The sequence below is a fragment of the Chanodichthys erythropterus genome, chromosome 6, assembly GCF_024489055.1.
Source record: "Chanodichthys erythropterus isolate Z2021 chromosome 6, ASM2448905v1, whole genome shotgun sequence".
In the NCBI taxonomy this organism is placed as follows: Eukaryota; Metazoa; Chordata; class Actinopteri; order Cypriniformes; family Xenocyprididae; genus Chanodichthys; species Chanodichthys erythropterus.
In genome coordinates, this window is record NC_090226.1 from 10343339 (window position 1) to 10370095 (window position 26757).

The following is a 26757-nucleotide window of genomic DNA, read 5'->3' on the forward strand; positions in this document are numbered from 1 at the left end:
TCAATGTTCTTTGATGAATAGAAATTTCAAAAGAAGAGCATTTATTTTAATTACAAATCTTTTGTAGACATTATAAATGTCTTTACTTTGTTTCTTTTGATCTATTTAATGTGTCCTTGCTAAATAAAAGTAATAATTTCTTCCTTTTAAAAAAAGTCTTACTTGACCCCAACCCAGACTTTAGCAGTAGTGTCTTATTGACAGAATCAATGTTGTTGTACTGAAATATTGTTATTAAAATGATAAAGTATTATGTGTTGAAATTGCACAATACTTTTGTTCGATAAAACTGTAACAGGTTTCTCTTTAAACTGTATTCGTGTAGGAGAGGATGGAGACGGCTACGAGACAGACCATCAAGACTACTGTGAGGTTTGTCAGCAGGGAGGAGAGATCATTCTATGTGACACCTGTCCCAGAGCATATCACCTGGTTTGTCTGGATCCAGAACTGGAGAAAGCCCCCGAGGGCAAATGGAGCTGCCCCCACTGCGTGAGGAAATCCCTTCCTGCTTGCAACAAGCATTTACATGCATAGCCATACATTCTAGTTTATTCAAGGCCAGAGAACCTGTGATATTCAAATTGACAGTTTACCACCTCATCTCTCAGGAAAAAGAAGGCATTCAGTGGGAGGCCAAAGATGACGAGGAGGAGGAAGACGATGTTGCGGGTGAGGAGGAAGATGACCACATGGAGTTCTGCAGAGTGTGTAAGGATGGAGGAGAGCTGCTATGCTGTGATACCTGCCCTTCCTCCTACCACATCCACTGTCTCAACCCACCTCTTCCTGAGATTCCCAATGGAGAGTGGCTGTGTCCACGATGCATGGTGAGAAATGTCTGCAAGAATCAGTTCAGTTCAACGCAGTTGCAAATTAGTCATTTTCTCTGAGACAAATCACAATAATCCCAATGATCCAATCAGTTCCCCATGGGCAAAATCAAGTTCTGCTCTACATTTTTTTCTTGTTTGAGAAGCAATTACTTAAATATATGTCACAATATGAAAGAAAGGACTCACAACTTCGGTTTCATGACGACTTTAAGTATGTTTACACAGGGCGTTATAATCAAGCTAGTGAGTCTTTCCGTAGTTAAGTAATAGTCTTCACCTGTTTGTCCAAGTATACATGACACAGTGTAACTGAATATTTATAGGATTAAATACACATTACTGCTTTCTTTTAGAGCAAAGGCACAATGCCGAGGCTGCTTGTAGTCTGATTAACTGGATGAAGCCAAGCTACACTACTGTTCAAAATTTTTTTTAAAAAGTCTTTTACACTCACCAAGGCTGCATTTACTTGATGAATAATAAAACAAATAAAAATTGTGAAATATTATTACAATGTAATCTATTTTAAAATGAAATTTTCAAAATGTAATTTAAAATGTAAATTTCACAAAAATTAATATATAGAAATCAAATTATTTTAATCTCTTCTGAAATCAAACTCAAAGCGCAAGTAAATATAACATTTTTTTTGAGCATTGTTTGCAGTTGAACAGTATTCCTCATCCATCATCCACATTTCCCCTAGTGCCCACCGCTAAAAGGGAAAGTCCAGAAGATTCTGCACTGGATGTGGGGCGATCCTCCTCTACCACCTGAGGTCCCCCCTGGGCAGGATGGTGAGAAGGTGGAAAGTTTGGCCAAAATACCACTGAAGGGCCATCCAGAGAGGCAACTGTTTGTGAAATGGGCTGGCCTGTCCTACTGGCACTGCTCCTGGGTCAGCGAACTACAGGTGGGATTCCCACAATACCTTCAGTAGAGCCAACGTTAATTAAAATACGAATGCTATTTTGGCCTGTTCCTGTATCTCTGATTAAGGTTAGGTTCTTTTCCTTGATGCAGTTGGAGCTATATCACACAGTAATGTACCGTAACTACCAGCGGAAGAACGACATGGACGAACCGCCACCGTACGACTACGGCTCTGGGGAGGAGGAGCTTAACAGCGAGAAGAGGAGGAGCAAAGACCCTCAGTACGCAGCCATGGAGGAACGATTCTACCGTTACGGCATCAAGCCCGAGTGGATGATCATTCACCGGATTCTCAACCACAGGTACGGTGGGCCACAGTCACTTGTGCTAAAGCTATTCTGTAGACACCCTGCTTTTCTTGCTGAAAACTCTGATTTATTTATATGCTTTAAGACTATGTTGTGTATGTTGAAGTTTTGATAAGGATGGAGATGTACACTACCTGATTAAGTGGAGAGATTTGCCGTATGATCAGTGCACCTGGGAGGCTGATGACTTCGACATCCCAGATTATGACATCTTTAAACAAGCCTACTGGGACCACAGGTAAGCCATTTCAAGTTTATGTGGATTTAGATGGTGTCAACACACATGCAGAACTTTCCATAAAGAGGGTACTAATTATTACTGTATGGCTTAATCATCAGTCTTAAAAATTCAAGCTACATATTTTATATTTATCATTTTTTTTAATTAATTTAATTTAATAACATTTCACACTTAACCTAAATTAAGATATTTAGTAGCTAGTTCGGGACTTAATGTTGGTTAATAGTTATTGATGAACCGATTTAACATTAATTAAAAATATTAAATAAAAAAATTTCAATATTAATGCTAAAATATTTTTACAATAACTTTGGTTGAATGGTTGTACTTTAGAAATGTAGTAAAAACTACAATGAATGGAAATATTTACTAGTCATGCTCTAAAAAGTGTCCAAGTAGTATTTCATAGTACTTTTTTTAATATTTTAAATATTAATGTGTGATATTTGGATAGTAATTACAAATTACAAATGCATTTTTCTTTTTTATACTGTAAACTACAATTCAGTTAAATAGTTCAATATTATGATGTGATTTAAAGCCAAAACCACAATTGTAAGGCAGAAATACAGATATTTGATGTGTTTAAAACCAAACTATTCATGCTATGTTCACTTTATGTTAAATAAATGTGTGATGTTGAAATAAATAGATGTTTAAATGTATCTATTATATCTAATATGATAACCCTCTCACAACAACAACAAAAAAGATTTGTGGCTCTAATGCTTTAAAAAAGTAATGTAACTCTGTGTGAAAAGTACTTACTGTACACTCACACTTTTACCAGGAATCAGGTGCTAGGTGAAAGCCATCACCCCCTGCTGTTCAGAAAGGGAAAAAGACTCAAAGAGGAAGGGAAGAGGAGAGAACCTCCACCAGACACTCCAGTTGTGGATGTGAGTTGCTACAATTTTTTTTATTTGCATAGATTGAATCCCATTATCACTCTTTCCTATTTATATGTCATTGGTCACAGCCCACCATCAAGTTCGATCAGCAGCCATGGTACATCGATGACACAGGGGGAACTTTGCACCCATACCAGCTGGAAGGCCTGAATTGGTTGCGCTTCTCTTGGGCCCAAGGAACCGACACAATCTTGGCTGATGAAATGGGCCTTGGCAAGACTGTGCAGACTATAGTGTTCCTGTACTCACTCTACAAAGAGGTCTGGGCACCACTTGATCTTTCTTTCAAATGCATTTGAGAGTGGAAGGGAACAGAGTGTAACTGAGTTGCTTGTTTCAGGGTCACTCCAAAGGGCCGTTTCTGGTCAGTGCGCCACTCTCCACCATCATCAACTGGGAGAGAGAGTTCGAGATGTGGGCTCCGGAATTCTACGTGGTGACTTACACAGGGGACAAAGACAGCAGGGCCGTCATACGTGAGAATGAATTTACCTTCGAGGACAGCGCTGTCAAATCGGGTCGCAAGGTTTTCCGCATGAAGGTGAGAGAACGTTGTTGATTAACGTCAACCTGATGTTGTATTTAATTCAGAGTGAAACATTCTAATGCCTTTTACTATATCCCATCCAAAAAATTTTGCACCAAAACATTTTTTTTCCCCCACAAATTTCAAAGAAGATTTTCTTGTCTTTCTCTTACTGGTACCTTTTTCAGAATCCAAACAAGTATCCTAGCATCTGAAAGGTTTCTGATCAGAGTCAGTTTTTATATTGCACTTTTTCATCACAGAAGGACACGCCGATAAAGTTTCATGTCCTGCTGACATCGTATGAACTGATCACCATTGATCAGGCCATACTTGGCTCAATTACCTGGGCCTGTCTGGTTGTGGATGAAGCCCACCGACTGAAGAATAACCAGTCAAAGGTACATAATTCAAGGAAAGATTTACATCTGCTTTGATGACATCATCATAGTCATAACAATTATAAAATGTAAAATAAAAATTAAAAAAACTCAAATTTAATTTATATGATTTAATACTAATATTAAATATATGATTTAATACCAGTTCTTCCCAATAGTGGCAAAAAAACAAAAACAAATTTAATATAGTGGCAAATTAAATACATATTTAATTTGCCACTAAATAAAATAAAATGATGTAAAATGTATATATATATATATATACATTTTACATAATTTTATTTAGTGGACATTGTTCAAAATCCTAAAATTAAAAATATAAAAATATAAAATAAAACATTTTAAGGTTTAAATTAGATTTTAAATAACACTTATTTAGTGTCTGACATTTCTGCCCCACTTTATATCATAATATAGCTTTGTATATTTTTTGAGGTTGCTTAATATATTATAATCAATAAATCAATGCTCAGTTTTTCAGAATTCTGAATGGCTACAAAATCTACTATAAGCTGCTCCTGACTGGAACCCCTTTGCAGAACAATCTCGAAGAGCTTTTTCACCTGCTCAACTTTCTCACCCCGGAGCGCTTCAAGTAAGATTGCAGACTGCATGATTCACCTGGTGATTCATACTGTAGATCCGCTCGTAGAATAATGATCCCCCGCAGAGCAATCTCAGGGCTTATATTGGAACATGTTTTTCATATGATTTGATGGAAGTGAATTCTGTCTTCCGTTATATTCAAATGAAAATGTTGTTGTGCACAGTAACCTGGAGGGCTTTCTGGAGGAGTTTGCGGACATATCGAAAGAGGACCAGATTAAAAAACTACATGACCTGCTTGGGCCACACATGCTGAGAAGACTGAAGGCAGATGTGTTTAAGAACATGCCAGCAAAAACCGAGCTCATAGTGCGAGTAGAACTCAGCCCCATGCAGAAGTCAGTCTTAGTTTCTCTCTTCCTAATGCTAAAGTTTTTTTTTACTTTACTTTTTTTCAGTTCAAGTAATGAAAATGTGTTTTTTTTATGGTTTTACTTTTCCGTTGACTATAACACCCCTGTTTCATATTCAAGATTGTTTCATGTTTTTTTTTTCTCACAGGAAATACTACAAGTTCATTTTAACACGGAACTTTGAGGCATTGAATTCCAAAGGAGGAGGGAACCAGGTGTCCCTTCTTAACATCATGATGGACTTGAAGAAATGCTGCAACCATCCCTACCTGTTTCCAGTGGCTGCAGTGGTGAGGAGGGGAGGGGAGGAGAACATATGTTGGCCCCCCATTTATACTTCTGCTGTGGTTTATTTTTAGCACATGTAATGGCAATACATTTTCTGTTTTATAAGAGCTATTTAAAGACTCAGAAGCTTTTGTTCAGGAGTCTATTGTTTCTTAGCATCTGCAGCGAAATTGTTGCATAATACCTGCATTCCCTTACATTCTCATGTTCAAGGACAAAAACCTTTATTTATATAATGCTTTATACAATACTGTTTTAAAGCAGTTGACAGTAATAAGTAAGGAATAATTGATGACGAGCTGTTAAATTCTTATAACATAATGGACACCCGAGGTGGTAGTGCGGCCACAATGCGAAGCATTATTTTCTAAGAATTCAATGGCCCGGAGTCAATTATTCCACTTATACTATGGTTACCACACCTCAAGACTCTGTTCCAATGCTGTATTTCAAGACATTTGTCAAGTTTTTGTCCTTAAAGATGCCACCGAACGTTTTTTTACAAGACGTAATATAAGTCTAAGGTGTCCCCTGAATGTGTCTGTGAAGTTTCAGCTCAAAATACCCCATAGATTTTTTTTATTAATTTTTTTAACTGCCTATTTTGGGACAACATTAAATATGAGCCAATTTATGCTGTGCGGCCCCTTTAATTCTCGTGCTCTCCACCCACGGAGCTCGCGCTTGCCTTAAACAGTGCATAAACAAAGTTTACACAGCTAATATAACCCTCAAATGGATCTTTACAAAGTGTTCGCCATGCATGCGGCATGCATGCATGCGTCGGATTATGTGAGTATTGTGTTTAATTGGGTGTTTACATTTGATTCTGAATGAATTTGAGGCTGTGCTCCGTGGCTAACGGCTAATGCTACACTGTTGGAGAGATTTATAAAGAATTTGAATTTGTGTTTCAAAGAAGTTGTGTTTATGAATTATACAGACTGCAAGTGTTTAAAAATGAAAATAACGATGGCTCTTGTCTCCGTGAATACAGTAAGAAACGATGGTAACTTTAACCACATTTAACAGTACATTAGCAACATGCTATCGAAACATTTAGAAAGACAATTTACAAATATCACTAAAAATATCATGATATCATGGATCATGTCAGTTATTATTGCTCCATCTGCCATTTTTCACTATTGTTCTTGCTTGCTTACCTAGTCTGTTGATTCAGCTGCTCAGCTCCAGACGTTCTGCCCTTGTCTAATGCCTTTCATAATGTTGGGAACATGGGCTGGCATATGCAAATATTGGGGGCGTACACCCCGACTGTTACGTAACAGTCGGTGTTACGTTGAGATTCGCCTGTTCTTCTGAGGTCTTTTAAACAAATGAGATTTATATAAGAAGGAGTAAACAATGGAGTTTGAAATTCACTGTATGTCATTTCCATGTACTGAACTCTTGTTATTTAACTATGCCAAGATAAATTCAATTTTTGATTCTAGGGCACCTTTAAAACACTCTTGTGTGTAGGACAAATTTCTTACGCATCTCATCCCAAGCCTCCGTGCTAATTCCAAAATGTCATTTCAGAACTAGTAATGGAGGCTTGAGCCTTGATAGCGGAAATAATACAGTTATTAACACACTTGAGAGAGAGAGGGAGAGAGAGAGAGAGAGAGAGAGAATAAGCATATGTGAATTAGCCTACCTGAATGTGTGTCTCTCTCACGGCAGCAGTGTCTCTACTAATAGTGAAACTGTAAGTTTATCTACCTCAAGAACCACACAGTTATTACCTCGCTGGTGAGAAATGTCATGTAGCTTTTAAGTTGCTAAACTATTGTACTGATTAATTCATCAGAGCAGCGCCGACAAAACGTTTCTGTGTGAGTGTGCGTCCATACTATACAGTACATGTGTACGTTTGAAAGAGAGAGAGAGCGTGAGAGAGTAGGACACAATCAAATGTATTTTGTGGCAAAAACCATGATAATAATTTGTTGTTTGCTTGGTCGGTGTCGTTGTGGGTTTTGCAGCTCTACAGAAGACAATAGTGTCGTTAATCAGCTCAAGTCAGTTCAATGACGATGCAGTTTAGTTCAATAACAGTGCTGGTGTTGCAAAATTCAACAGTTATGAAACAAAATTGATTCAGCTATAAAGGAGCTATACAGAAAACAATAGTCTCATCACCTAGATCAGTTCAATTCAAATTTTGTTCTCATCTGAAGGTGTCAGTGCAGGCAAATAAATAATATTAATGAATATTAAGTGTCTTTTAAACCCCAACTAAGCGAGCTAACAGTGGCAAGGAACTCTTTACTCTTAGAAACATTGCACTTTTAATATTGCTTGTGCTGTGCTTGGATTTAAGGGTTTTCAAAATTATGGATGAGATGAATATGCTATGGACGAGAATAATACCTCAAATGGGGCAGCTTAATGAGATGTACTTTCCTAAGTGAATAGACTTCTGACTGATTATAAAACAATCCCATACTTACACTGGAGGGACTTGAGCCATAGGAGCCAGAATATTATAGAGACTGAGGGTATTTTGATCCGAATGAGAAAGCAAAAACCCAAAACACACAAGCAACCATATTATAATGAGTTTAAAGCTACTTAGACCTCCTTAGCAACTGCATAGCAATGCCCTGACAACCATCCACAAAACCCTTGGTGGTGAGTCTTTGGTTTTCTGAGCTGTGTGCTACAGATGGTCTCTTGTAACAAAACATAAAAATGGAAGTACACTACTGTTCAAAACTTAGGGATCCATAAGATTTAAATAATAATAATAATGTTTTTACTATCAAAAGTGAAATTAAAGACATTTCTAATGTAACAAAAGACTTTTATTTGATATAAATGCTGTTTTATTAAAGGTGCCATCGAATGGAAAATTGAATTTACCTTGGCGTAGTTGAATAACAAGAGTTCAGTACATGGAAATGACATACAGTGAGTCTCAAACTCCATTGTTTCCTCATTTTTATATAAATCTCATTTGTTTAAAAGACCTCCGAGGAACAGGCGAATCTCACTGTACGCCCCCAATATTTGCATATGCCAGCCCATGTTCCCAACATTATGAAAGGCATTAGACAAGGGCAGCCAGTATTAACGTCTGGATCTGTGCACAGCCGAGTCAGCAGTCTAGGTAAGCAAGCAAGGACAATAGCGAAAAATGGCAGATGCAGCAATAATGACTGACATGATCCATGATATCATGATATTTTTAGTAATATTTGTAAATTGTCTTTCTAAATGTTTCGTTAGCATGTTGCGAATGTACTGTTAAATGTGGTTAAAGTTACCATCGTTTCTTACTGTATTCACGGAGACAAGAGCCGTCGCTATTTTCATTTTTAAACACTTGCAGTCTGTGTAATGCATAAACACAACTTCATTCTTTATAAATCTCTCCAACAGTGTGTAATGTTAGCTTTAGCCACGGAGCACTTTCAAACTCATTCATATTCAAATCTAAACATCCAAATAAATACAATACTCACATGATCTGATGTATGCATGCAGCATGCATGACGAACATCTTGTAAAGATCCATTTTGAGGGTTATATTAGCTGTTTAAACTTTGTTTATGCTGTTTAAGGCAAGCACAAGCTCCAGGGGGAATGTGAGGAATTAAAGGGGGCGCAGCCTGAATCGGTACATTTCTAATGATGCCCCAAAATAGGCTGTTAAAAGAATGTATTAAAAAAAATCTATGGGGTATTTTGAGTTGAAACATCAAAGACACATTCAGGGGACACCTTAGACTTATATTACATCTTGTAAAAAAACATTCGATGACACCTTTAAACTTTCTATTCATCAAAGAATCCTGACTAAAATGTATCATGGTTTCCATAAAAATTTCAACATTAATAATAAGAAATGTTTCTTGAGCATCAAATCAGCATATCAGAATGATTTCTGAAGGATCATGTGACACTGAAGACTGAAAATTCAGCTTTGCCATCACAAGAATAAATATTTTAAAATTGTAAATATTTCATATTTTTTATGTGATATTTCTGTATTTTTGATCAAATAAATGCAGCCTTGGTGGGCAAAAGAGACTTCTTTCAAAAACATTTAAACATTTTACCAACCCCAAGCTTCTTAACAGTATATATGTTAGTATAAATGTTAAAATAGTGTATAATGAAGTATATAAAATAACTTGAATCCAAACATATCTTCATTTTTATTTATGCAGGAAGCTCCCGTCTTACCCAACGGTTCTTATGACGGTAACCTCCTGGTGAAATCCTCAGGGAAACTCACCCTGCTTCAGAAGATGCTCAAAAAGCTCAAAGACGAAGGACACAGGGTTCTCATCTTCTCTCAGGTATAGTGTCATGTGTGGTATTTATTTCCTCTTTGGAAGCTCAAAATACCCTGTGAATAACAAAAAAAAAACATAAATATGTGCCTCTATTTCAGTGGAAGATTAATTAGATGGTAAACTGTGAATAGAAAATAAGAGCGGAGCTCATTCATCTTTTAAATGGAGTTGACAAATGAAAAGGCGGAGCCTATATTTATCTCTGCTTTATTGTTTAGTCCTCGGACTCTTTTCCCTCCCATTTTAAATTGCCTGTGGAATCACAGCATCCATTAATTTGATGAATGGCAAAGGTAAAGTGGGGTTGTCTCGATGAGACTTCATTTTGCCACCCTTTTCTTTCCTAGGTGCTTGAGAATAAACATACATATTAATGTTATAGTTTGTTGTGTTCCTTCAGGCTTTTAAGCTCGATTAAAGGGGAATGCCGTATGTCTGTGCCCTCTTGTTGTTGTATTTTGCATGGATGAAATTAAGTATGAGCTGGCAAGCTGGGATTGCTTAACATTTTGCTTAATGCTGCCATTTGTCCCTTAGTTGGATACTGCTGTTGTCTTTTTTGTTTGTGTCTTATCCTGCACTGTTGATTTCTCTCTCAGATGACAAAGATGCTAGATCTGCTAGAGGACTTCCTGGAGTTTGAGGGGTATAAATATGAGCGTATTGACGGGGGCATCACAGGGGGGCTGCGACAGGAGGCCATCGATCGCTTTAACGGTGAGGATGCGGACAGTGAAACTGCAGTGATGTCTATGTGTGTGTGGTATAGTGGATACTAAGGCATTCATACTGACTGCCTGTCATCCTGTGTGCAGCGCCTGGGGCTCAGCAGTTCTGTTTTCTGCTCTCTACACGTGCTGGAGGATTGGGTATCAATCTGGCAACCGCAGACACAGTGATCATATATGACTCTGACTGGAACCCACACAATGATATTCAGGTAATGCAAACACCAGTGCTGGGGAAGCAAACTGTGTAGTTAAAATACTATTGAAAGTATTTACCTGCATTACATTGGCTGAAGCTATGTAGAATGACAGTATGTTTTAAATAAAATAATAAATGTTGTTATTTTCATATTGCAGTAAACATTAAACATCCAAATTAAACTGTCATTTTATAAAATATAATAGATAGATAGATAGATAGATAGATAGATAGATAGATAGATAGATAGATAGATAGATAGATAGATAGATAGAGATATATTACATATTATAGGTCTCCATTATTTAATTATCACTTTTGTTTTTCTTTCTTGTGTTCTTCTTTGACTTTGTCTTCATCTATCTTTTCGCTTTGTCCTTGTAGGCATTCAGCAGGGCGCATCGTATCGGGCAAAATAAAAAGGTGATGATCTATCGCTTTGTAACTCGGGCATCCGTAGAGGAGCGTATTACCCAGGTGGCCAAGCGAAAGATGATGCTGACCCACTTGGTGGTGCGTCCTGGCTTGGGCTCTAAGACAGGCTCCATGTCCAAACAGGAACTAGACGACATCCTCAAGTTTGGCACTGAGGAGCTTTTCAAAGATGATGTGGAAGCTGCTAGAACGATGGGTATGCTGAAGTGGTTTTGGCACTTTGTTTGTGGATTCCAGTAGTTCATGTTCTAAATCTCTTTTGCAGGAGACAATAAAGAAGGAGAGGAGGGTAGTGTGATCCACTATGATGATAACGCCATCTCCAAACTGCTGGACCGTAGTCAGGATGCCACTGAAGACACAGAAATCCAGAACATGAACGAGTACCTGAGCTCATTTAAGGTGGCTCAGTATGTGGTGAGAGAGGAGGATGGAGAGGTGAGATACAGATACTTTACTGTCTGTTGCTCATGTCTCTTTTCTATCAAACAAGAGATCAAAGATGAAAGGTAGCTCATCCTTTTGAAATGACTACATTAGAAATGCTTTATTTATTTGATTCTTCTATGCTCAAGATAATGGATTTGATATTGTGTGGAAGGGCGGCATCACTGTGGCTTTGTTCTGGCAGGCAGAAAAAGTTTTTGTTTTGTTTCGTTTTTTTGCAATCTGAAAACACACACAAAAACATGCAATCCAATGTTTACACATATTTCACTGATGCATTCACTACAGTTTAACAGTTTGAGTTTTTTTTTTTTTTTTTTTAAAGCTTTTAATACTTCTATTCAGTGGCAGTAAAACATTCATAATGTTACAGAAGATTCCTGTTTCAAATAAATTCTGTTCTTCTAAACTTTGTTAATCAAAGAATCCAGAAAAAAAATGAAAATTCAACTTAGCCATCACAACAAAAAAAGTTATTTTAAATTGTAATAATATTTCACAATATTACTGTTTGTATTGTATTTTTGATCAAATAAATGCAGCCGTGGACTTGAGAAACTTTTTTTCCAAAACAAAAAATGTGTATGTAATGTCATACAATGTACGCAGTATTTGGAGCTGTGTTTGAATGCGCTCATTTTAACTCTCTCTTTCTCTATTGCTATGTAGTGAAGAGAGAGTGAGTGAGCAAGTCAGCGGTTTTGGACATGAATGTATAAAATGTCGCTTATTCTCTCATACGCCTGAGGGGATGTCATGATAAACATGTCATGATAGACATAGGCAGAAGCAAAAATTTCCAGTTTTCTGTCCTTTTTCCACACTGACAGCTACTATCAGATTGAGAAAGTCTCTTGGGATTATGGTGATGCTTACATCATTACATACTACTATAACAAACCATATAGATACACAGCTGTCTGAACAAAGGAATTAGATTTCAGCAATAGAAAAATGATGTACAGTAAGTCCTAAAGATAAAGATTTGTGGATTTGTGTTTATTTGCTACCTTGGAGTACCATGGTACATAATCATTCAGTACCTTGGTATAAATCAAGTACCATTAACCATCTGATACCTTCACTGTACCATGGTACAACCACAGTTCTGCATCATGGAGAAGCTTTATCCAGCTTCATAAAGGGACTAAATGATCCAAAAAACAAAACAAAAAAACAAAACAAAACAAACAAACAACAATTATATTATGTCTTATACAAACCCCAAATATTTAGGATTATTGTTAGTCTATAATAATTAGAATTAGCTTAACTGAAGTCAATAAGAGGCCAGTGATGTATGATCTGTATTTGTGTGTGTGTGTGTTCCTGCAGGAGGAGGTCCAGAGGGAGATTATTAAGCAGGAAGAGAATGTTGATCCAGACTACTGGGAGAAGCTCCTGAGGCACCATTACGAGCAGCAGCAGGAAGATCTGGCCAGGAACCTGGGCAAAGGAAAACGCATCCGCAAACAGGTCAACTATAATGACGCCTCTCAGGAGGATCAAGGTACCCAAACACAGATGCTGACAGTGCTATAACTCAGCATAAAACTGCATATATGAGTGTACAAGCATTCCCTCTCAATCCTGTTCCCAGAATGGCAGGACGATCTTTCAGATAATCAGTCTGAGTACTCTGTCGGGTCCGAGGATGAGGATGAAGATTTTGAGGAGCGACCTGAAGGTAGGCATCCTTATATATATACAGGTGCTGGTCATATAATTAGAATATTTTTTTATTGTAAATTATTTTTAAAAATGAAACTTTCATATATTGTAGATTCCCTACATGTAAAGTAAAACATTTCAAAAGTTTTTTTTTTTTTTTTTTTCAATTTTGATGATTAGAGCGTACAGCTCATGAAAGTCCAAAATCCAGTATCTCAAAATATTAGAATATTTCCGAAGATCAATCAAAAAATGGATTTTCAAAACAGAAAAGTTCAAGTTCTTTAAAGTATGTTCATTTGTACACTCAATACTTGGTCGGCAGCACATATTACAGCAAATGACTTGCTCCTAGCACAAATTACAGCATCAGTGAAGTGTGGCATGGAAGTGATCAGCCTGTGGCACTGCTGAGGCACTATTGAGTCTTCAGATCATCTGTATATTGTTGGATCGACTGTTTCTCATCTTTCTCTTGAAAATATCCCATAGATTCAGGGGTAAGGCATGTTGACTGGCCAATAAAGCACAGTAATATCATAGTCAGCAAACCACTTGGAAGTGGTTTTTGCACTGTGGGCAGGTGCTAAAGTCCTGCTGGAAAAGGAAATCAGTATGTCCATAAAGTTTGTCAGCAGATGGAAGCATAAAGTGCTCCAAAATCTCCTGGAAGATGGCTGCATTGACTTTGCACTTGATTAAACTCAATGGACCAACACCAGCAGACGTCACGGCCCCCCAAATCATTACTGACTTCAGAAACTTCACACTAGACTTCAAGCAGCTTGGATTCTGTGCCTATACAGTCTTCCTTCAGACTCTGGGACCATGATTTCAACATGAAATGCAAAATTTACTTTTATCTGAAAAGAGGACTTTCGACCACTGTTCACTGTCCAGTTCTTTTTCTCCTTAGCCCAGGTAAGATGCTTCTGACGTTGTTTCTGTTTCAGAAGTGGCTTGGTAGTCCTTTTCCTGAAGATGTCTGAGTGTGGTGACTCTTGATGTGCTGACTCTGGCTTCATTCAACTCATTGTGAAGCTCTCCCAAGTGTTTGAATCGGCTTTACTTGACAGTATTCTCAAGCTTGCGGTCATCCCTGTTGCTTGTGCACCTTTGCCTACCCAATTTCTTCCTTCTAGTCAACTTTGCATTTAATATGCTTTGATACATCACTCTGTAAACAGCCACCACATTCAGTAATGACCATCTGTGACTTACTCTCTTTGTGGAGGGTGTCAATGATTGTCTCCTGGACCATTGTCAAGTCAGCAGTCTTCCCCATTAGTGTGTTTTCAAAGAACAAGAGATACCCGGAATTTATACTGTAAGGATGGTCATTGAATGAAACTCAAATGTAAATATTCTAATATTTTGAGATATTGGATTTTGGACTTTCATTAGCTGTATGCTCTAATCAACAATTAAAAAAAAAAAAAAAACAACTTTTGAAATGTTTTACTTTACATGTAGGGAATCTAGAATAAATGAAAGTTTCATTTTTTAAAATAATTTACAATAAAAATGAACTTTTTCACGATATTCTAATTATATGATCAGCACCTGTATATATACTACTGTTCAAAAATGTAGGATCAGTAAGATTTGATTTGATTTTTTTAAGAAAGTAATGCTTTTAAGTGATAGTAAAGACACTTCTAACATTAAAAAAGATTTCTATTGCAAATAAATATTGTTCTTTTGAACTTTCTATTCATCCAAATATTCTTGGAAAAAAAGTACCTTGGTTCCCACAAAAATATGAAGCAGCACAACATTGATAATAATAACAAATGTTTCTTCAGCACCAAATAAGCATATTTAGAATGATTTGTGTATGATCATGTGACACTGAAGACTGGAGTAATGAAGCTGAAGAATCAGCTTTGCCATCACAGGAATACATGACATTTTAAAATATATTAAAATAGAAATAGTAATAATTTGTTATTTTATTTGTAAATAATTTCACAACTGATTAAATAAAAGAAGCCTTGGTGAGCATAAGAGACTTCTTTCAAAAATCTTCCAGACCCCACATTTTTGGATGAATAGTGAATGATTGATGACAGACATCAAAGTACTTTGAGATTTTCAGTCAGCCTAATGAGTTACTCTTCCTCCAGGAGGACGCAGACAATCTCGCAGACAGTTGAAGAGTGATCGGGACAAACCGTTGCCGCCATTGCTGGCTAGAGTTGGTGGAAATATAGAGGTGAATCTTCTTACAATATTATGAAAAGAGTGAGTTATTGAGTAATTCCTTTCTTCAGGTGAAGCTTTGGCTATTTACCTTTGGGATTTTAGGTATTGGGATTTAACGCCCGGCAGCGGAAAGCCTTCCTGAATGCGATTATGCGCTGGGGAATGCCCCCACAAGATGCCTTCAACTCTCACTGGCTGGTCCGTGACCTGAGAGGGAAAAGTGAAAAGGAGTTCAGGTATTTGTGTGTCTCTCTGTAATAGTCTGTTCATATTTTTTCTACATATTTTTTCATCATTGGTCTTTATTCTTGTGTGTTTTTCAGGGCTTATGTCTCTCTGTTCATGAGGCACCTGTGTGAGCCAGGGGCAGATGGAGCAGAGACATTTGCAGATGGGGTCCCTAGGGAAGGCCTGTCCCGCCAACACGTTCTCACCCGGATTGGTGTCATGTCTCTGGTGCGCAAGAAGGTGATGAATTACTTACTGCATCTTATGTGCACTGGCTTTTATTTTGATGGACATAAATATCTAACTTGATTTTTTTATTTTTTATTTATGGTTACTTTAAATTATGTTCTTTAACATTCTATAGCATTATGTACTTTTGTAAAATATGTTCAAAAACAATTTAAAACAATGATTTTTTTTATTTTAATATTTGTTTAGTGAACATTAAAGGATTAGTTCACCCAAAAATGAAAATTCCGTCATCATTTACTCAACCTCAAGTTGTTCCAAACCTGTATACATTTCTTTGTTCTGCTGTACACAAAGGAGGATATTTGGAAGAATGTTTGTAACCAAGCAGATCTCGCCCCCTATTGACTACCATAGTAAGAAAAAAAAAAAACATTTAAGTTAACAAATGAAAACTCTACTTAATTTTTCTCTTGCTCTTGTTACTGTTGTGTACGTAGGTTCAGGAGTTTGAGCATGTTAATGGGAAGTTTAGTACACCAGATTTGATTCCTGTGGGATTGGAGCTGAAAAAACTAACTGAAAGTGTCTCGTCGGACCCCAACACCCCTGTTCCTGCCAGTCCGGTTCCGACTCAACCCAGCACACCTGTTCCTTCAGGTGTGTGAGAGTGTGTGTGTACTATATAATGAAATGCTGGTGGTTTGTGGTTAGACAGTAACTTTTTTTTTTCCTTTTCTTTTTTTTTTCCAGATAAGACAGAGTCAGTGTCTGGTTCTCAAGAAGACAAGGAGATTACAGAACCAGAGAACACCAAATCGCTGGACCCTGAGGTCAGACTGAAGTCATCAAGAAATATCTCTTCTGTCTCTCATTTCACTTGTCTTTATTTAATGTGACCATGGAACACAAAACCAGTCATAAGGGTCAATTTTCTGAAATTGAGATTTATACATCATCTGAAAGCTGATAAATAAGCTTTCCGTTGATGTATGGTTTGTTAGGATATGACCAATATTTGGATGAGATACAATTATTTGAAAATCTGGAATCTGAAAGTGCAAAAAAGTCATTGAGAAAATCCTGTAATTGAGAAAATAAAGTCCTTAGCAATGCATATCCACTCACAAAAATATTTTTTTATATATTCACAGTTGGAAATTTACAAAATATCTTCATGGAAAACGATCTTTACTTAATATCCTAATGATTTTTGGCATAAAAGAAAAATCAATTGACCCATATAATGTATTGTTGGCTATTGCTACAAATTATACTCGTGACTGGTTTTGTGGTCCATGGTCACAAATGTCTCTCTTCTCACAGCAGCCAGTTATGCCAGAATCCTCCCCTGCACCAGAGAAGACCAGTGAGGGAGAAGAGTCAAAGAGTGGCAGTCCAGAGGAGAAACAAATAGAAGAGAATGAGAAGAATGACACCCCTCCTGTCCCTTCAGAGCCATTGTCCAATCAAGCGCAGCCGGCCACTAAGCCTAGTGAGCAGTCAGCCAATCAGACACCTTTGGGTAAGGATTCTTCACTATGCGTGAAGATTCTATGAAACATTTCTCTCAATAAACAAAATATTAAAATATTTTGTGTATTTAAGACTGTGGTAAAGGGAAAGAAACTTCTCCAGAGAGAGGGGAAAATAAACCAAGCCCAGCAAAAACAGATGAAAAGGAGCAAAAACCAGGTCAGTATTTATGGTATTTGTTTATGATAGTTCAAAAAAAAAAAAAGAATAAAAGGGGACACTAAGATTCCAGATTCATTTAATCTTCAAATTAGCATCTTGAAATGTGCACTTTCTACACAATAGGGCCTGGAACTTTTTTCTTCTTCTTCTTCTTCTTCTTCTTCTTTTTTTTTTAACAAATTGTCAGTAAAAAAAAAAAAAAGGTCAGTGCCTTCATACCACCTCAGGAGGTCAAAATAAATATTTCTTGTTTTTTCTTCTATTTATTTTCTTTGCAATTTGTTGTGAAACTGTCTAAAATTGTTTAATATACAATTTTCTAGCATTAAAAAAATATACATACAAAAATAATTTTTTTCTAGCATTAAAAAAATATACATACATACAAAATAAATAGACATTTAGAAAATAAATCAAATAAATAAAAATAACATAAAATAAAATCAGTATAAGTATATTTCAGTATCAGAATCAGTAAAAGTGTTACAAATTATTATTATTATTACAAGATAGATAGATAGATAGATAGATAGATAGATAGATAGATAGATAGATAGATAGATAGATAGATAGATAGATAGATAGATAGATTGATTGATTGATTGATTGATTGATTGATTGATTGATTGATTGATTGATTGATTGATTGATTTAACCCAAAAAATTTTCAGACATTTTTGATATTTTTAATATATTTTTACTAGTGGGTAAACTGTGACATATTATACCCAAAACTTCTTCATACAGTGGACTACCATAAAAGTTTGGAACCAAAAATTATTCAGACACTTTGACCTGACCATGTTTTAAGTGTTATCTGACATAATTAAGATTATTTATTTCTGACACAGTTTAACTCTGATGAGATCTTGTCATATTTTATTAGCATTTTTTTAAACTATAGTGAAAAAACTTTATTAATGAATGAAATGTTCAAGGTGTCTGAATAAATTTTGGTTTGACTGTATATATTTCTTTGGTTTTGAAACATAAAATTGTCCTCAGTTTTATAATTCTCACAACTTACAACAAAAAAATTTGATTCATAAAGGGATAGTTCACCCAAAAATGAAAAATCTGTCATCATGCTTAACACAAAAGAAGATATTTTGAAGAATGTTGGTAACCAAACAATTTTTATTTTTGGGTGAACTATCCCTTTAAGGCTTAAAAAATTAATGAGACACTGATTTGTACCCTATTAATGGAAAGTACAGTACCAACCTTCTGCTTCCTGTCAATGTCATTTATGCAGCCATTCCTGATGATTTAAAATCTGAAGAACAAATTGTGAACCAATTGAATGGAGAGAAAGATGTTAGGGACGACACAGACGAGAGCCACAGAGATGACAAAAACAGCGTCAAGACTCGGTTCATGTTCAACATCGCAGATGGAGGATTCACAGGTGAGTTGCTGTCTTATTGATGTCTTTCTGATTTGTTGTCTCGCACACAGCAGATTCAGAATTCTGTGTAAATTATAGCAGAGATAAAGAATGCATGGATGCGCATGAGTGTTTATGTGTGTTCAGAATTACACACACTGTGGCAGAACGAGGAACGCGCAGCTGTGTCATCTGGCAAAATGTACGACATCTGGCACCGTCGCCATGACTACTGGCTGCTGGCTGGCATTGTAACGTATCCTCACCTGTTCTTTCCATAGAGCTTTTGAGCTGTCTTAATATTGCTATAAAAATGGCTCCTATCGTACTGTAATTGTTTTTCTTTTTCTGTTGTTTTTGTTCTTTCTTTTCCTTTTTTTTTTCAGAAGTTTGGGGTTGGAAAGATTTTTTAATGTTTTTGAAAGATTGCATTTATTTGATCAAAAATATAGTAAATACAGTAATATTGTAAAATATTATTACACTTTAAATTGTTTTCTATGTTAATATATTTTAAAATATTTTAAATATATTCTCTTTACTGTCACCGAACAATTTAATGCATTCTTGCTAAATAAAAGTATTAATTTATTTAAAAGAAAAAAAAAAAACTTCTTCTGACCCTAAAACTTTTGAATAGTGGATAATCTTAACTGATGTGTGTGTTTTTTTCTTGTGTTCTTTTGAAATAGGAAATGGTTCACCCAACTTGTTCTTTAAATTGCTTTTTTTTTCAACACAAAAAAATAAATAAATAATAATCGTGTGCTTTATTGTAATTGTGTGTAAAACCTTTTCAGTATATGAGGTGATCCTTAACCAGGTTCTCTCAGACATGGCTATGCCCGCTGGCAGGACATTCAGAATGACCCACGGTACACCATTCTCAATGAGCCTTTCAAGACAGAAATGCATAAAGGAAACTACTTAGAAATGAAGAATAAATTTCTCGCCAGACGTTTTAAGGTACAAGTTATTATGTGTTTTATTTTAATTAAATAAAACTAATCTTTCATATTCACACATTCTTCATTCACGTTTTAGCTCCTGGAACAGGCTTTGGTAATCGAGGAGCAGCTACGGCGTGCAGCGTACCTGAATATGACTCAAGACCCCAGTCACCCTGCCATGGCCCTCAACACACGTTTCGCAGAGGTGGAGTGCCTGGCTGAGTCCCATCAGCACCTCTCCAAAGAGTCCTTGGCTGGTAACAAACCAGCCAATGCTGTGCTGCACAAAGGTGATATTCTAAAAATATAATAAACACCCTGATGCTTGGAACCGCCCCATGTTGCTTGCTGTTAAAGGGTTAGTTTACAGAAAAATGAAAATTCTGTTATTAATTACACACCATCATGTTGTTCCACAAATTCATAAATTTTTGATAAAATCTGACTCAGTGAGGCCTGCATTGCCAGCAAGAAAATTAACACTTTCAGATTCCCAGAAAGACATATTTAAAACATTTTATGTGACTACAGTGGTTCAACCTTAATGTTATGAAGCGAAAAGACTGCCAAAAAGACAAAATAATGACTTTATTAAACAATATCTAGTGATGGGCGATTTCAAAACACCGCTTCACGAAGCTTCGAAGCTTTACGAATCTTTTGTTTCGAATCAGTGGTTTGGAGCGTGTATCATACTGTCAAAGTCACCCCCCCCAGTGGTGAACCATTTAAATTTTGAAACACTTATGACGTAACGAAGCCTTGTTTACTGAAATCACGTGACTTTGGCAGTTGGATACACGGTCTGAACCACTGATTTGAAACAAAAGATTCGTAAAACTAAATGTACACTACTGTAAGTTTTAATGTTTTTGAATGAAGTCGCTTCTGTTCACTAAGACTGCATTCATTCGGTCAAAAATACAGTAAAAACTCAGGTAATGTCAATGAAAACTAAGAATAGAAACTAAACAAGACAGTGAAACAGAACATGACTGTGACACTGATATGGTGCTCAAGAAAAATTTCTTATCAATGCTGAAAACATTTGAAAACCTAATATTTTTGTGCAAACCATAATTCTTTTTTTTCCAGTATTCTTTGATGACTAGAAAGTTCAAAATGTAATTTATTTGTAACATTATAAATGTCTTACTGTCATTTTTTGATCAATTTATTGCTTCCTTGTTGAATAAAAGTATTCATTTCTTTCAAAACAACCAGCAGTTTAAACTGGGAATGTATCCCTCAACTTGCCAACTGTAAATTTCTTTAATAGTTGAATTTTATTATTATTATTATTATTTTGATATTCACCAATATTGTTTCAGTGTTGAATCAGCTGGAGGAGCTGTTAAGCGACATGAAGGCTGACGTGACGCGGTTGCCCTCCATGCTTTCGCGGGTCCCACCCGTGTCCGCCCGGCTCCAGATGTCAGAGCGGGGCATTCTCAGCAGGCTCACCAGCCGGGGCAACGAGCCGCCACCTCAGCAGGTGACACGTCTCTTGCCATATGTGTAGTCCATACAAGATGAATAATAGATGGGCCTCATGTGAGTGAACCTTCATGTTAGAATGTTGTGTTTCATCTCCCCTTAGCCTTTCCCTCAGGGCTCTTTCGGCTGTTCTCAGATGTATAATAGCAGTTTCGCCGGAGGGTTCCGTGGACCTGGAGGCACCGCAATGGTGAACTACAGCCAGATGCCCCTGGGGCCGTACGTCAGCGGTTAGTGGCCTACATTTGCCTTGAAATGAAGAGCACACAGTAGTCAAAAACCCAGTGGACTAGTTAAAGGGATAGTTCACCCAAAAATTGACATTGTCATCATTTTGCTCATCCTCATGCCATTCCAAATATATATCAGTTTCTTCTTCCAATTTAAATTTGACCCCAGTGTTTTTTGCTTGTTTTGCAGAAGAAAGGCATATAGGTTTGGACTGACATAAGGATGAATAAATGATGACAGAATTTTGGGTGAGGTTCTCTCAAGTTATGAACAAAAGTTCTTCCAGTAACATTAATAGAATATTCATTCAAAGTTATCTGGTCCTTAACTCTTTTCCCACCAGCATTTTTTTTTAAAGTTGCCAGCCACCGCCAGCGCTTTTTAAAAATTTTCACAAAAATGTAACCCCCCCATAACATATATATATATATATATATATATATATATATATATATATATATATATATATATATGTAAACATTTGAATGTGGAAAGCCGGAAAATTCTGTCAATGGCGGGGAAGTTATAAGTATTGTGTCATAAATGGCGGTAAATTCTGTCAATGCCAGGGAAAGAGTTAATAATGATTTTTTTAAACGTTAGCATAAAAACATTATCTATACATCATTCATGGAATGTTTTTTTTTTAAACATTGTAGATGGATGTTTGTCTAAAACTTTTAAATGTTACTACTTGTTTTCAGAGAACATTCAAAAATAACAATCCCATAAAATTTTCAAAATAGAATGTTCCCTTCATGTTCCCATAACCAAGAAAACATTTTTAAACATTTAAAAAAACTGGACGATTTGAACGTTCAGAGAATATTCAGAATTTCTGTTTTTATAACTTGATAGCAAAACATTCTTAGAACATATTTTTGACTTAGATTTAGATTTGACTTATTTTTGATTTAGTCAGACTTTAATGTCTTTGAATTCTTATTGCAGCATATTCTGTCTAAGAACTGCCCACTTAAAAATGAAGAGACCACCTGACAGACATGTAAAGCAAACAGCCACAGTTAGTCATGTTTTTACTTGCCTTTTACTTATCTAAATTAATATCTAGTTTGCTACCAACTAAAATTCTTGTGATTACATTTTGTAACCTGTGCACCTTGTAGTCGAAAATCTGATTGGAACTTGTGATTTCACAAGTGCTTTCTGTTTTCGTGTGCTAAATGCAACAAACAATCAATTAACGGACTGTGAGCCATATTGTTAATGTTAACTAAAACTAAAATGGTTAAATATTAAACTATAAAATATAAATATATGAAATAAAATAAAGCAATAACCCCCAAGAAGCCGTGGTTTACAGTGAATTTATAACAGCTAAGAGGCGTTGTTAGGCACAACGCGTATTGTGTGGTAATTTAATTATGAAAAATTTAAATATTGCCTTGGCAACTACTAAAATTACTAAAACTAAAACTGAGAAAAAAAAATGTAAAGCTATATAGAGATATTTAAGCACATAGCAAAATTGCTAAAACTTAAATTAAAATTAAAATGGAAAATATTACCCTGACTGTGGGCGTTCTTCTGCAAGCAGTCTGAGACCTATGGTGACCACTGAGAAAGTAATAATTAAACGCAATGACTAGGCTTAATATATGGAAGTATAATGCTGCCGTTTTCTTCTTCTTAGTGTCCTCAAACGGACCTCCAGCACCGACCAGCCACCTGGAGAAAAAGTCCAGTGATGCTCTGCGAGATGTGGCCACCCCTGATTTAAAATCGGGCAAACCCAGCGATGTTATATGCATTGAGGACTAGCCTGCAGCCATTCCGTCCTCTATCTGTACGACACAGACAGAACCTTGGAGAACTCCTCTAAACAACAAATATTAAACAGCAAACCTTATCAGTTGCACTTTTGTCTTTCAGAACCTGTACTTGTACTCGCCTATAAGTTTTATTCGGTAGAGTTCCGTTACTCTTTCATTCTTTTTTAACTTCTGAGATACGAAAGTCTTGATCGATTAAGGAGAGACTGAGAACGCTTATGTAAAGGGCACCATTGTTCTGACAGTCCTTTGAGCTTTGTTTTTTTTTATTATTTTTGCATCATGGTGTGTTTTTCTTGATGGCCATGAAGAACATATTCATCTCTGCTAACGTTGAGCCATCTGGAGGTGCTACTAGTTCCTGGCCAGTTCAAAGACCGGACGTCCCACCTCTGGGTTCATTTGCAGCCTCTGCTTTTCTCCTGGCTCTGCTCATGAATGGTGTGTTGTCGCTGCCCCTGCAGGTTATTGCTGTGTAGTGCATTTAAACACAGAATTGTGCAATGACTGTCATTTTTCTCTGGAATAATTTAGACGATTTTACAGTATGTCACCACTGATGTTTGCTTTTTGAATTGTAGTAGATTTTTTTCAGTTTACATTACTCTTTAAAAAGAGTGTTGACCCATGAAAGGTTAAAAGGTGCTTTTAGTGATTTTTTTTTTTTTTTATTATTAAAAACGTTTGACCCCTAATGACATTAATAGTACTTTTGAAAACCAATTTAAAACAGTGTACACTCAAATTAATTAGCAGCCTAATAAAAGCTTGGGCTGCTTTATGCAAGATCACATGACCTGCTGAATAATACACACTAAACAAAAATTACAGATTGTACCTAAGAGCAGTAATAAATCAATGGCAATGTTTTTGTGAATTAAGAGCTGATATGATACTTTGAAAAATCTGAAAAACATCCCAGTTGTGGGGTTCGCTGTCAAACATTAGAGCTTACCCTAAACTTTAAAGGAATTTTTCATTTTAAATGAACTCTATTGACATGATCTGTGGTAAGCTGTAGAATACCACAGAAATGATTTTGTCCCTCGGTTTGTTAAAAACAAAACAAAACAAAAATATTTATTATTATATATTAATTCATTTGCAATGTAAGTCTGTGGGGAAAATGTACAGTACCTGAATAAATGTTAAAACGTCCATCATCGTGACTTTTTACATGAAGCACACCCTGCTCACAATTCCATAGGTCTGGAAATGTTTCGGTAAAATATAAAAGCAGTCTCACCTCAAAAGGACTATTTATAGATTCAATTTTCATGTATATTTTTAAAATTTAATTTTTAAAATTTAAAATGTTCCCGAATAATTCATGTAGGTGCCAAGTTTCACATTTTTGCTTTTAAACAACCTTTTGTTTGATTTTACAAATTGAAGGACAATCCAAAATGATATTCTGTAGTTATCAACAGCATGCCTGAAATATTTCTACAAGTTTTTAATTTCCGGAACAAAGTGAATTCAGCTCCACAGGAATATTTGTGGAGTGTTTCCACCATGTTCCTGAATGAGCTCACATGCAGATACAATGAATTTGTTAACATAATTGCCCACATTTTGTATTATTATTTTCACATTCTTTCTATTGTCAGATGCATTTTGCTTGACATTTTGTGAAAACTTGGACCCTAAGTGCGTTGGTTTACTAAGCCGAGCTTATGGATAGTATTGACATGATTGTTCTGGTGCCATAAGTGGTGTGGATATGGATTGTTTTTTGTTTCAATTTGAAATGATATGCCTTGTGTAACTGTATTTTTAAGCAGCGCACTTTATATGGAGATCGGATGTGACCATAGAGACGGCATCTCCTATGGGCCATTTCAAATGCAGTAGAACCTCTTTCAATAACTCGTATACTCAGTTTCGGTCCGTGGTATTCATGTTAATTAATGTAGATGAAGTATTTTGTTTGATTTCTGCATCTCAGCCTCAATGTAAATGGCACTGAAGTGTCATGGCTGACCGTAAATGTGATCATAGCTTCTTTTGCAGTAGTTTTAAGGGGTTCAAGGCGATGGTCATTTCTGTGTAAACTACGAATGTGGGGGGAAAAATTCAGTTAAATGTTCACACGCACATGCTAGAGAAACCTCAAATGATTTCAGTGAAACACACAGGCAGCCTCAAGAGTCAAGGGACCTTAAACCCAAGGTTATAAAGAGAGAGCCAGCAGCATAAAATGTGTTGTGAAAATAAGTTTTGTTTTTATCCTGTGTGATGAGTTTACACCATTTCATTTGTACTTTTTATCACAGTATTGATATTGACATTAAGATCCATTTAAATGCAATCAAACTGAAGCCAAAATGAATGTATGAAGTATTTAAAAAAGCTTCAGTCTAATATTAGAAGTCTCTTCATTCAAGTACACACTAGGCTTCAAAAGCTACCAAAAGACCCTGGTCAAGACACTTTTGTTGCAATGAACGCACAGCATGTGAGATGTCTTCAGATTACTTTGGACCAGAGAGATCTTTGCCCTGGTTTCTAAACAGCTATGAGCAAAACAATAAACAGTATTGCTATTTTGCAGAGATATAAATATGGAAAACATAAGTGAACTACCATCATTTCACTTTGTACTCAGTGTATTTGTTTAATGTGTTTTAATAAATTCTCTCCAATAAGATTCATAGTCTGTTTCTTTTTCATTTCAATGTTTGCTTCTAATTCAAATGTTTGTGAATTTTTGGGGGAATAATATATATATATATAATATACATGACTGGTGGCTGGGCAGTATTTCAGGATGGTAGCTTGGTTCCATTGTACTTGGGGACTTGTAACTGGGTTGCAATGGCTTGGGAAGGAGCTGGTAGTTAGGCTGACTCAAAAAGGTTGGTCAGCAGGCTGGGACACAGACTGGTAGTGGGTTGTGCTGATTGCAGGCCAATGGATTGTGATACTGCCTGGTAACAATCCTGTCCTGGTAGTTAGACACTGGGCTGGGATACAGACTGGTAGCTAGCCTGGTGCTGATGGCAGGCCACTGGGTTGTGACTGCCTGGGAGCTGGCTGGTGCTGAAAGCAGGCCGCTGGGCTGGGCCACAGACTTTGTACCTGGCTTTGGTGGACTGCAGGCTGCTAGGCTGTGGCACAGGCTTATAGCTGCTGATTACAGGTCGCTGGCCTGGGACAAAACCTGGTTGCCAACTTGTGCCATTTTTTAGACACTGGGCTGGGCCAATGACTGGTAACAAGCTTGTTCTGGTAGTTGGACGCTAGGCTGGGCCACAGACTAGAACCTGGCTGATTGCAGGTCACTGGGGTGGGGCACAGCCTGGTAACAAGCCGGTCCTTGTTGGTTGATGCTGGTCTGGGATACAGACTGGTAGCTGGCTTCTGCTGATGGCAGGCCACTGGGT

General features: G+C 36.6%; 1 protein-coding gene across 1 annotated transcript in view; it reads left to right on the top strand.

The window, feature by feature from the left end:
- Window positions 1–23360, top strand: part of chd5 (chromodomain helicase DNA binding protein 5) — a 43369-nt gene extending 20009 nt beyond the window's left edge. Inside the window, 34 exon segments of the mRNA XM_067387236.1 lie at window positions 326–492; window positions 612–830; window positions 1543–1749; window positions 1860–2071; window positions 2184–2315; window positions 3109–3217; window positions 3298–3489; window positions 3570–3770; window positions 4019–4156; window positions 4630–4751; window positions 4927–5100; window positions 5264–5405; window positions 9585–9716; window positions 10313–10430; window positions 10529–10653; window positions 11025–11280; window positions 11283–11328; window positions 11330–11513; window positions 12858–13032; window positions 13123–13209; window positions 15320–15408; window positions 15501–15634; window positions 15722–15866; window positions 16316–16475; window positions 16569–16648; window positions 17145–17340; window positions 17424–17510; window positions 18769–18921; window positions 19048–19156; window positions 19734–19866; window positions 19945–20140; window positions 21182–21345; window positions 21451–21577; window positions 23233–23360. Coding sequence (XP_067243337.1) covers window positions 326–492; window positions 612–830; window positions 1543–1749; window positions 1860–2071; window positions 2184–2315; window positions 3109–3217; window positions 3298–3489; window positions 3570–3770; window positions 4019–4156; window positions 4630–4751; window positions 4927–5100; window positions 5264–5405; window positions 9585–9716; window positions 10313–10430; window positions 10529–10653; window positions 11025–11280; window positions 11283–11328; window positions 11330–11513; window positions 12858–13032; window positions 13123–13209; window positions 15320–15408; window positions 15501–15634; window positions 15722–15866; window positions 16316–16475; window positions 16569–16648; window positions 17145–17340; window positions 17424–17510; window positions 18769–18921; window positions 19048–19156; window positions 19734–19866; window positions 19945–20140; window positions 21182–21345; window positions 21451–21577; window positions 23233–23360 — 5039 coding nt within the window.
- Window positions 23361–26757: the final 3397 nt, after the last annotated feature.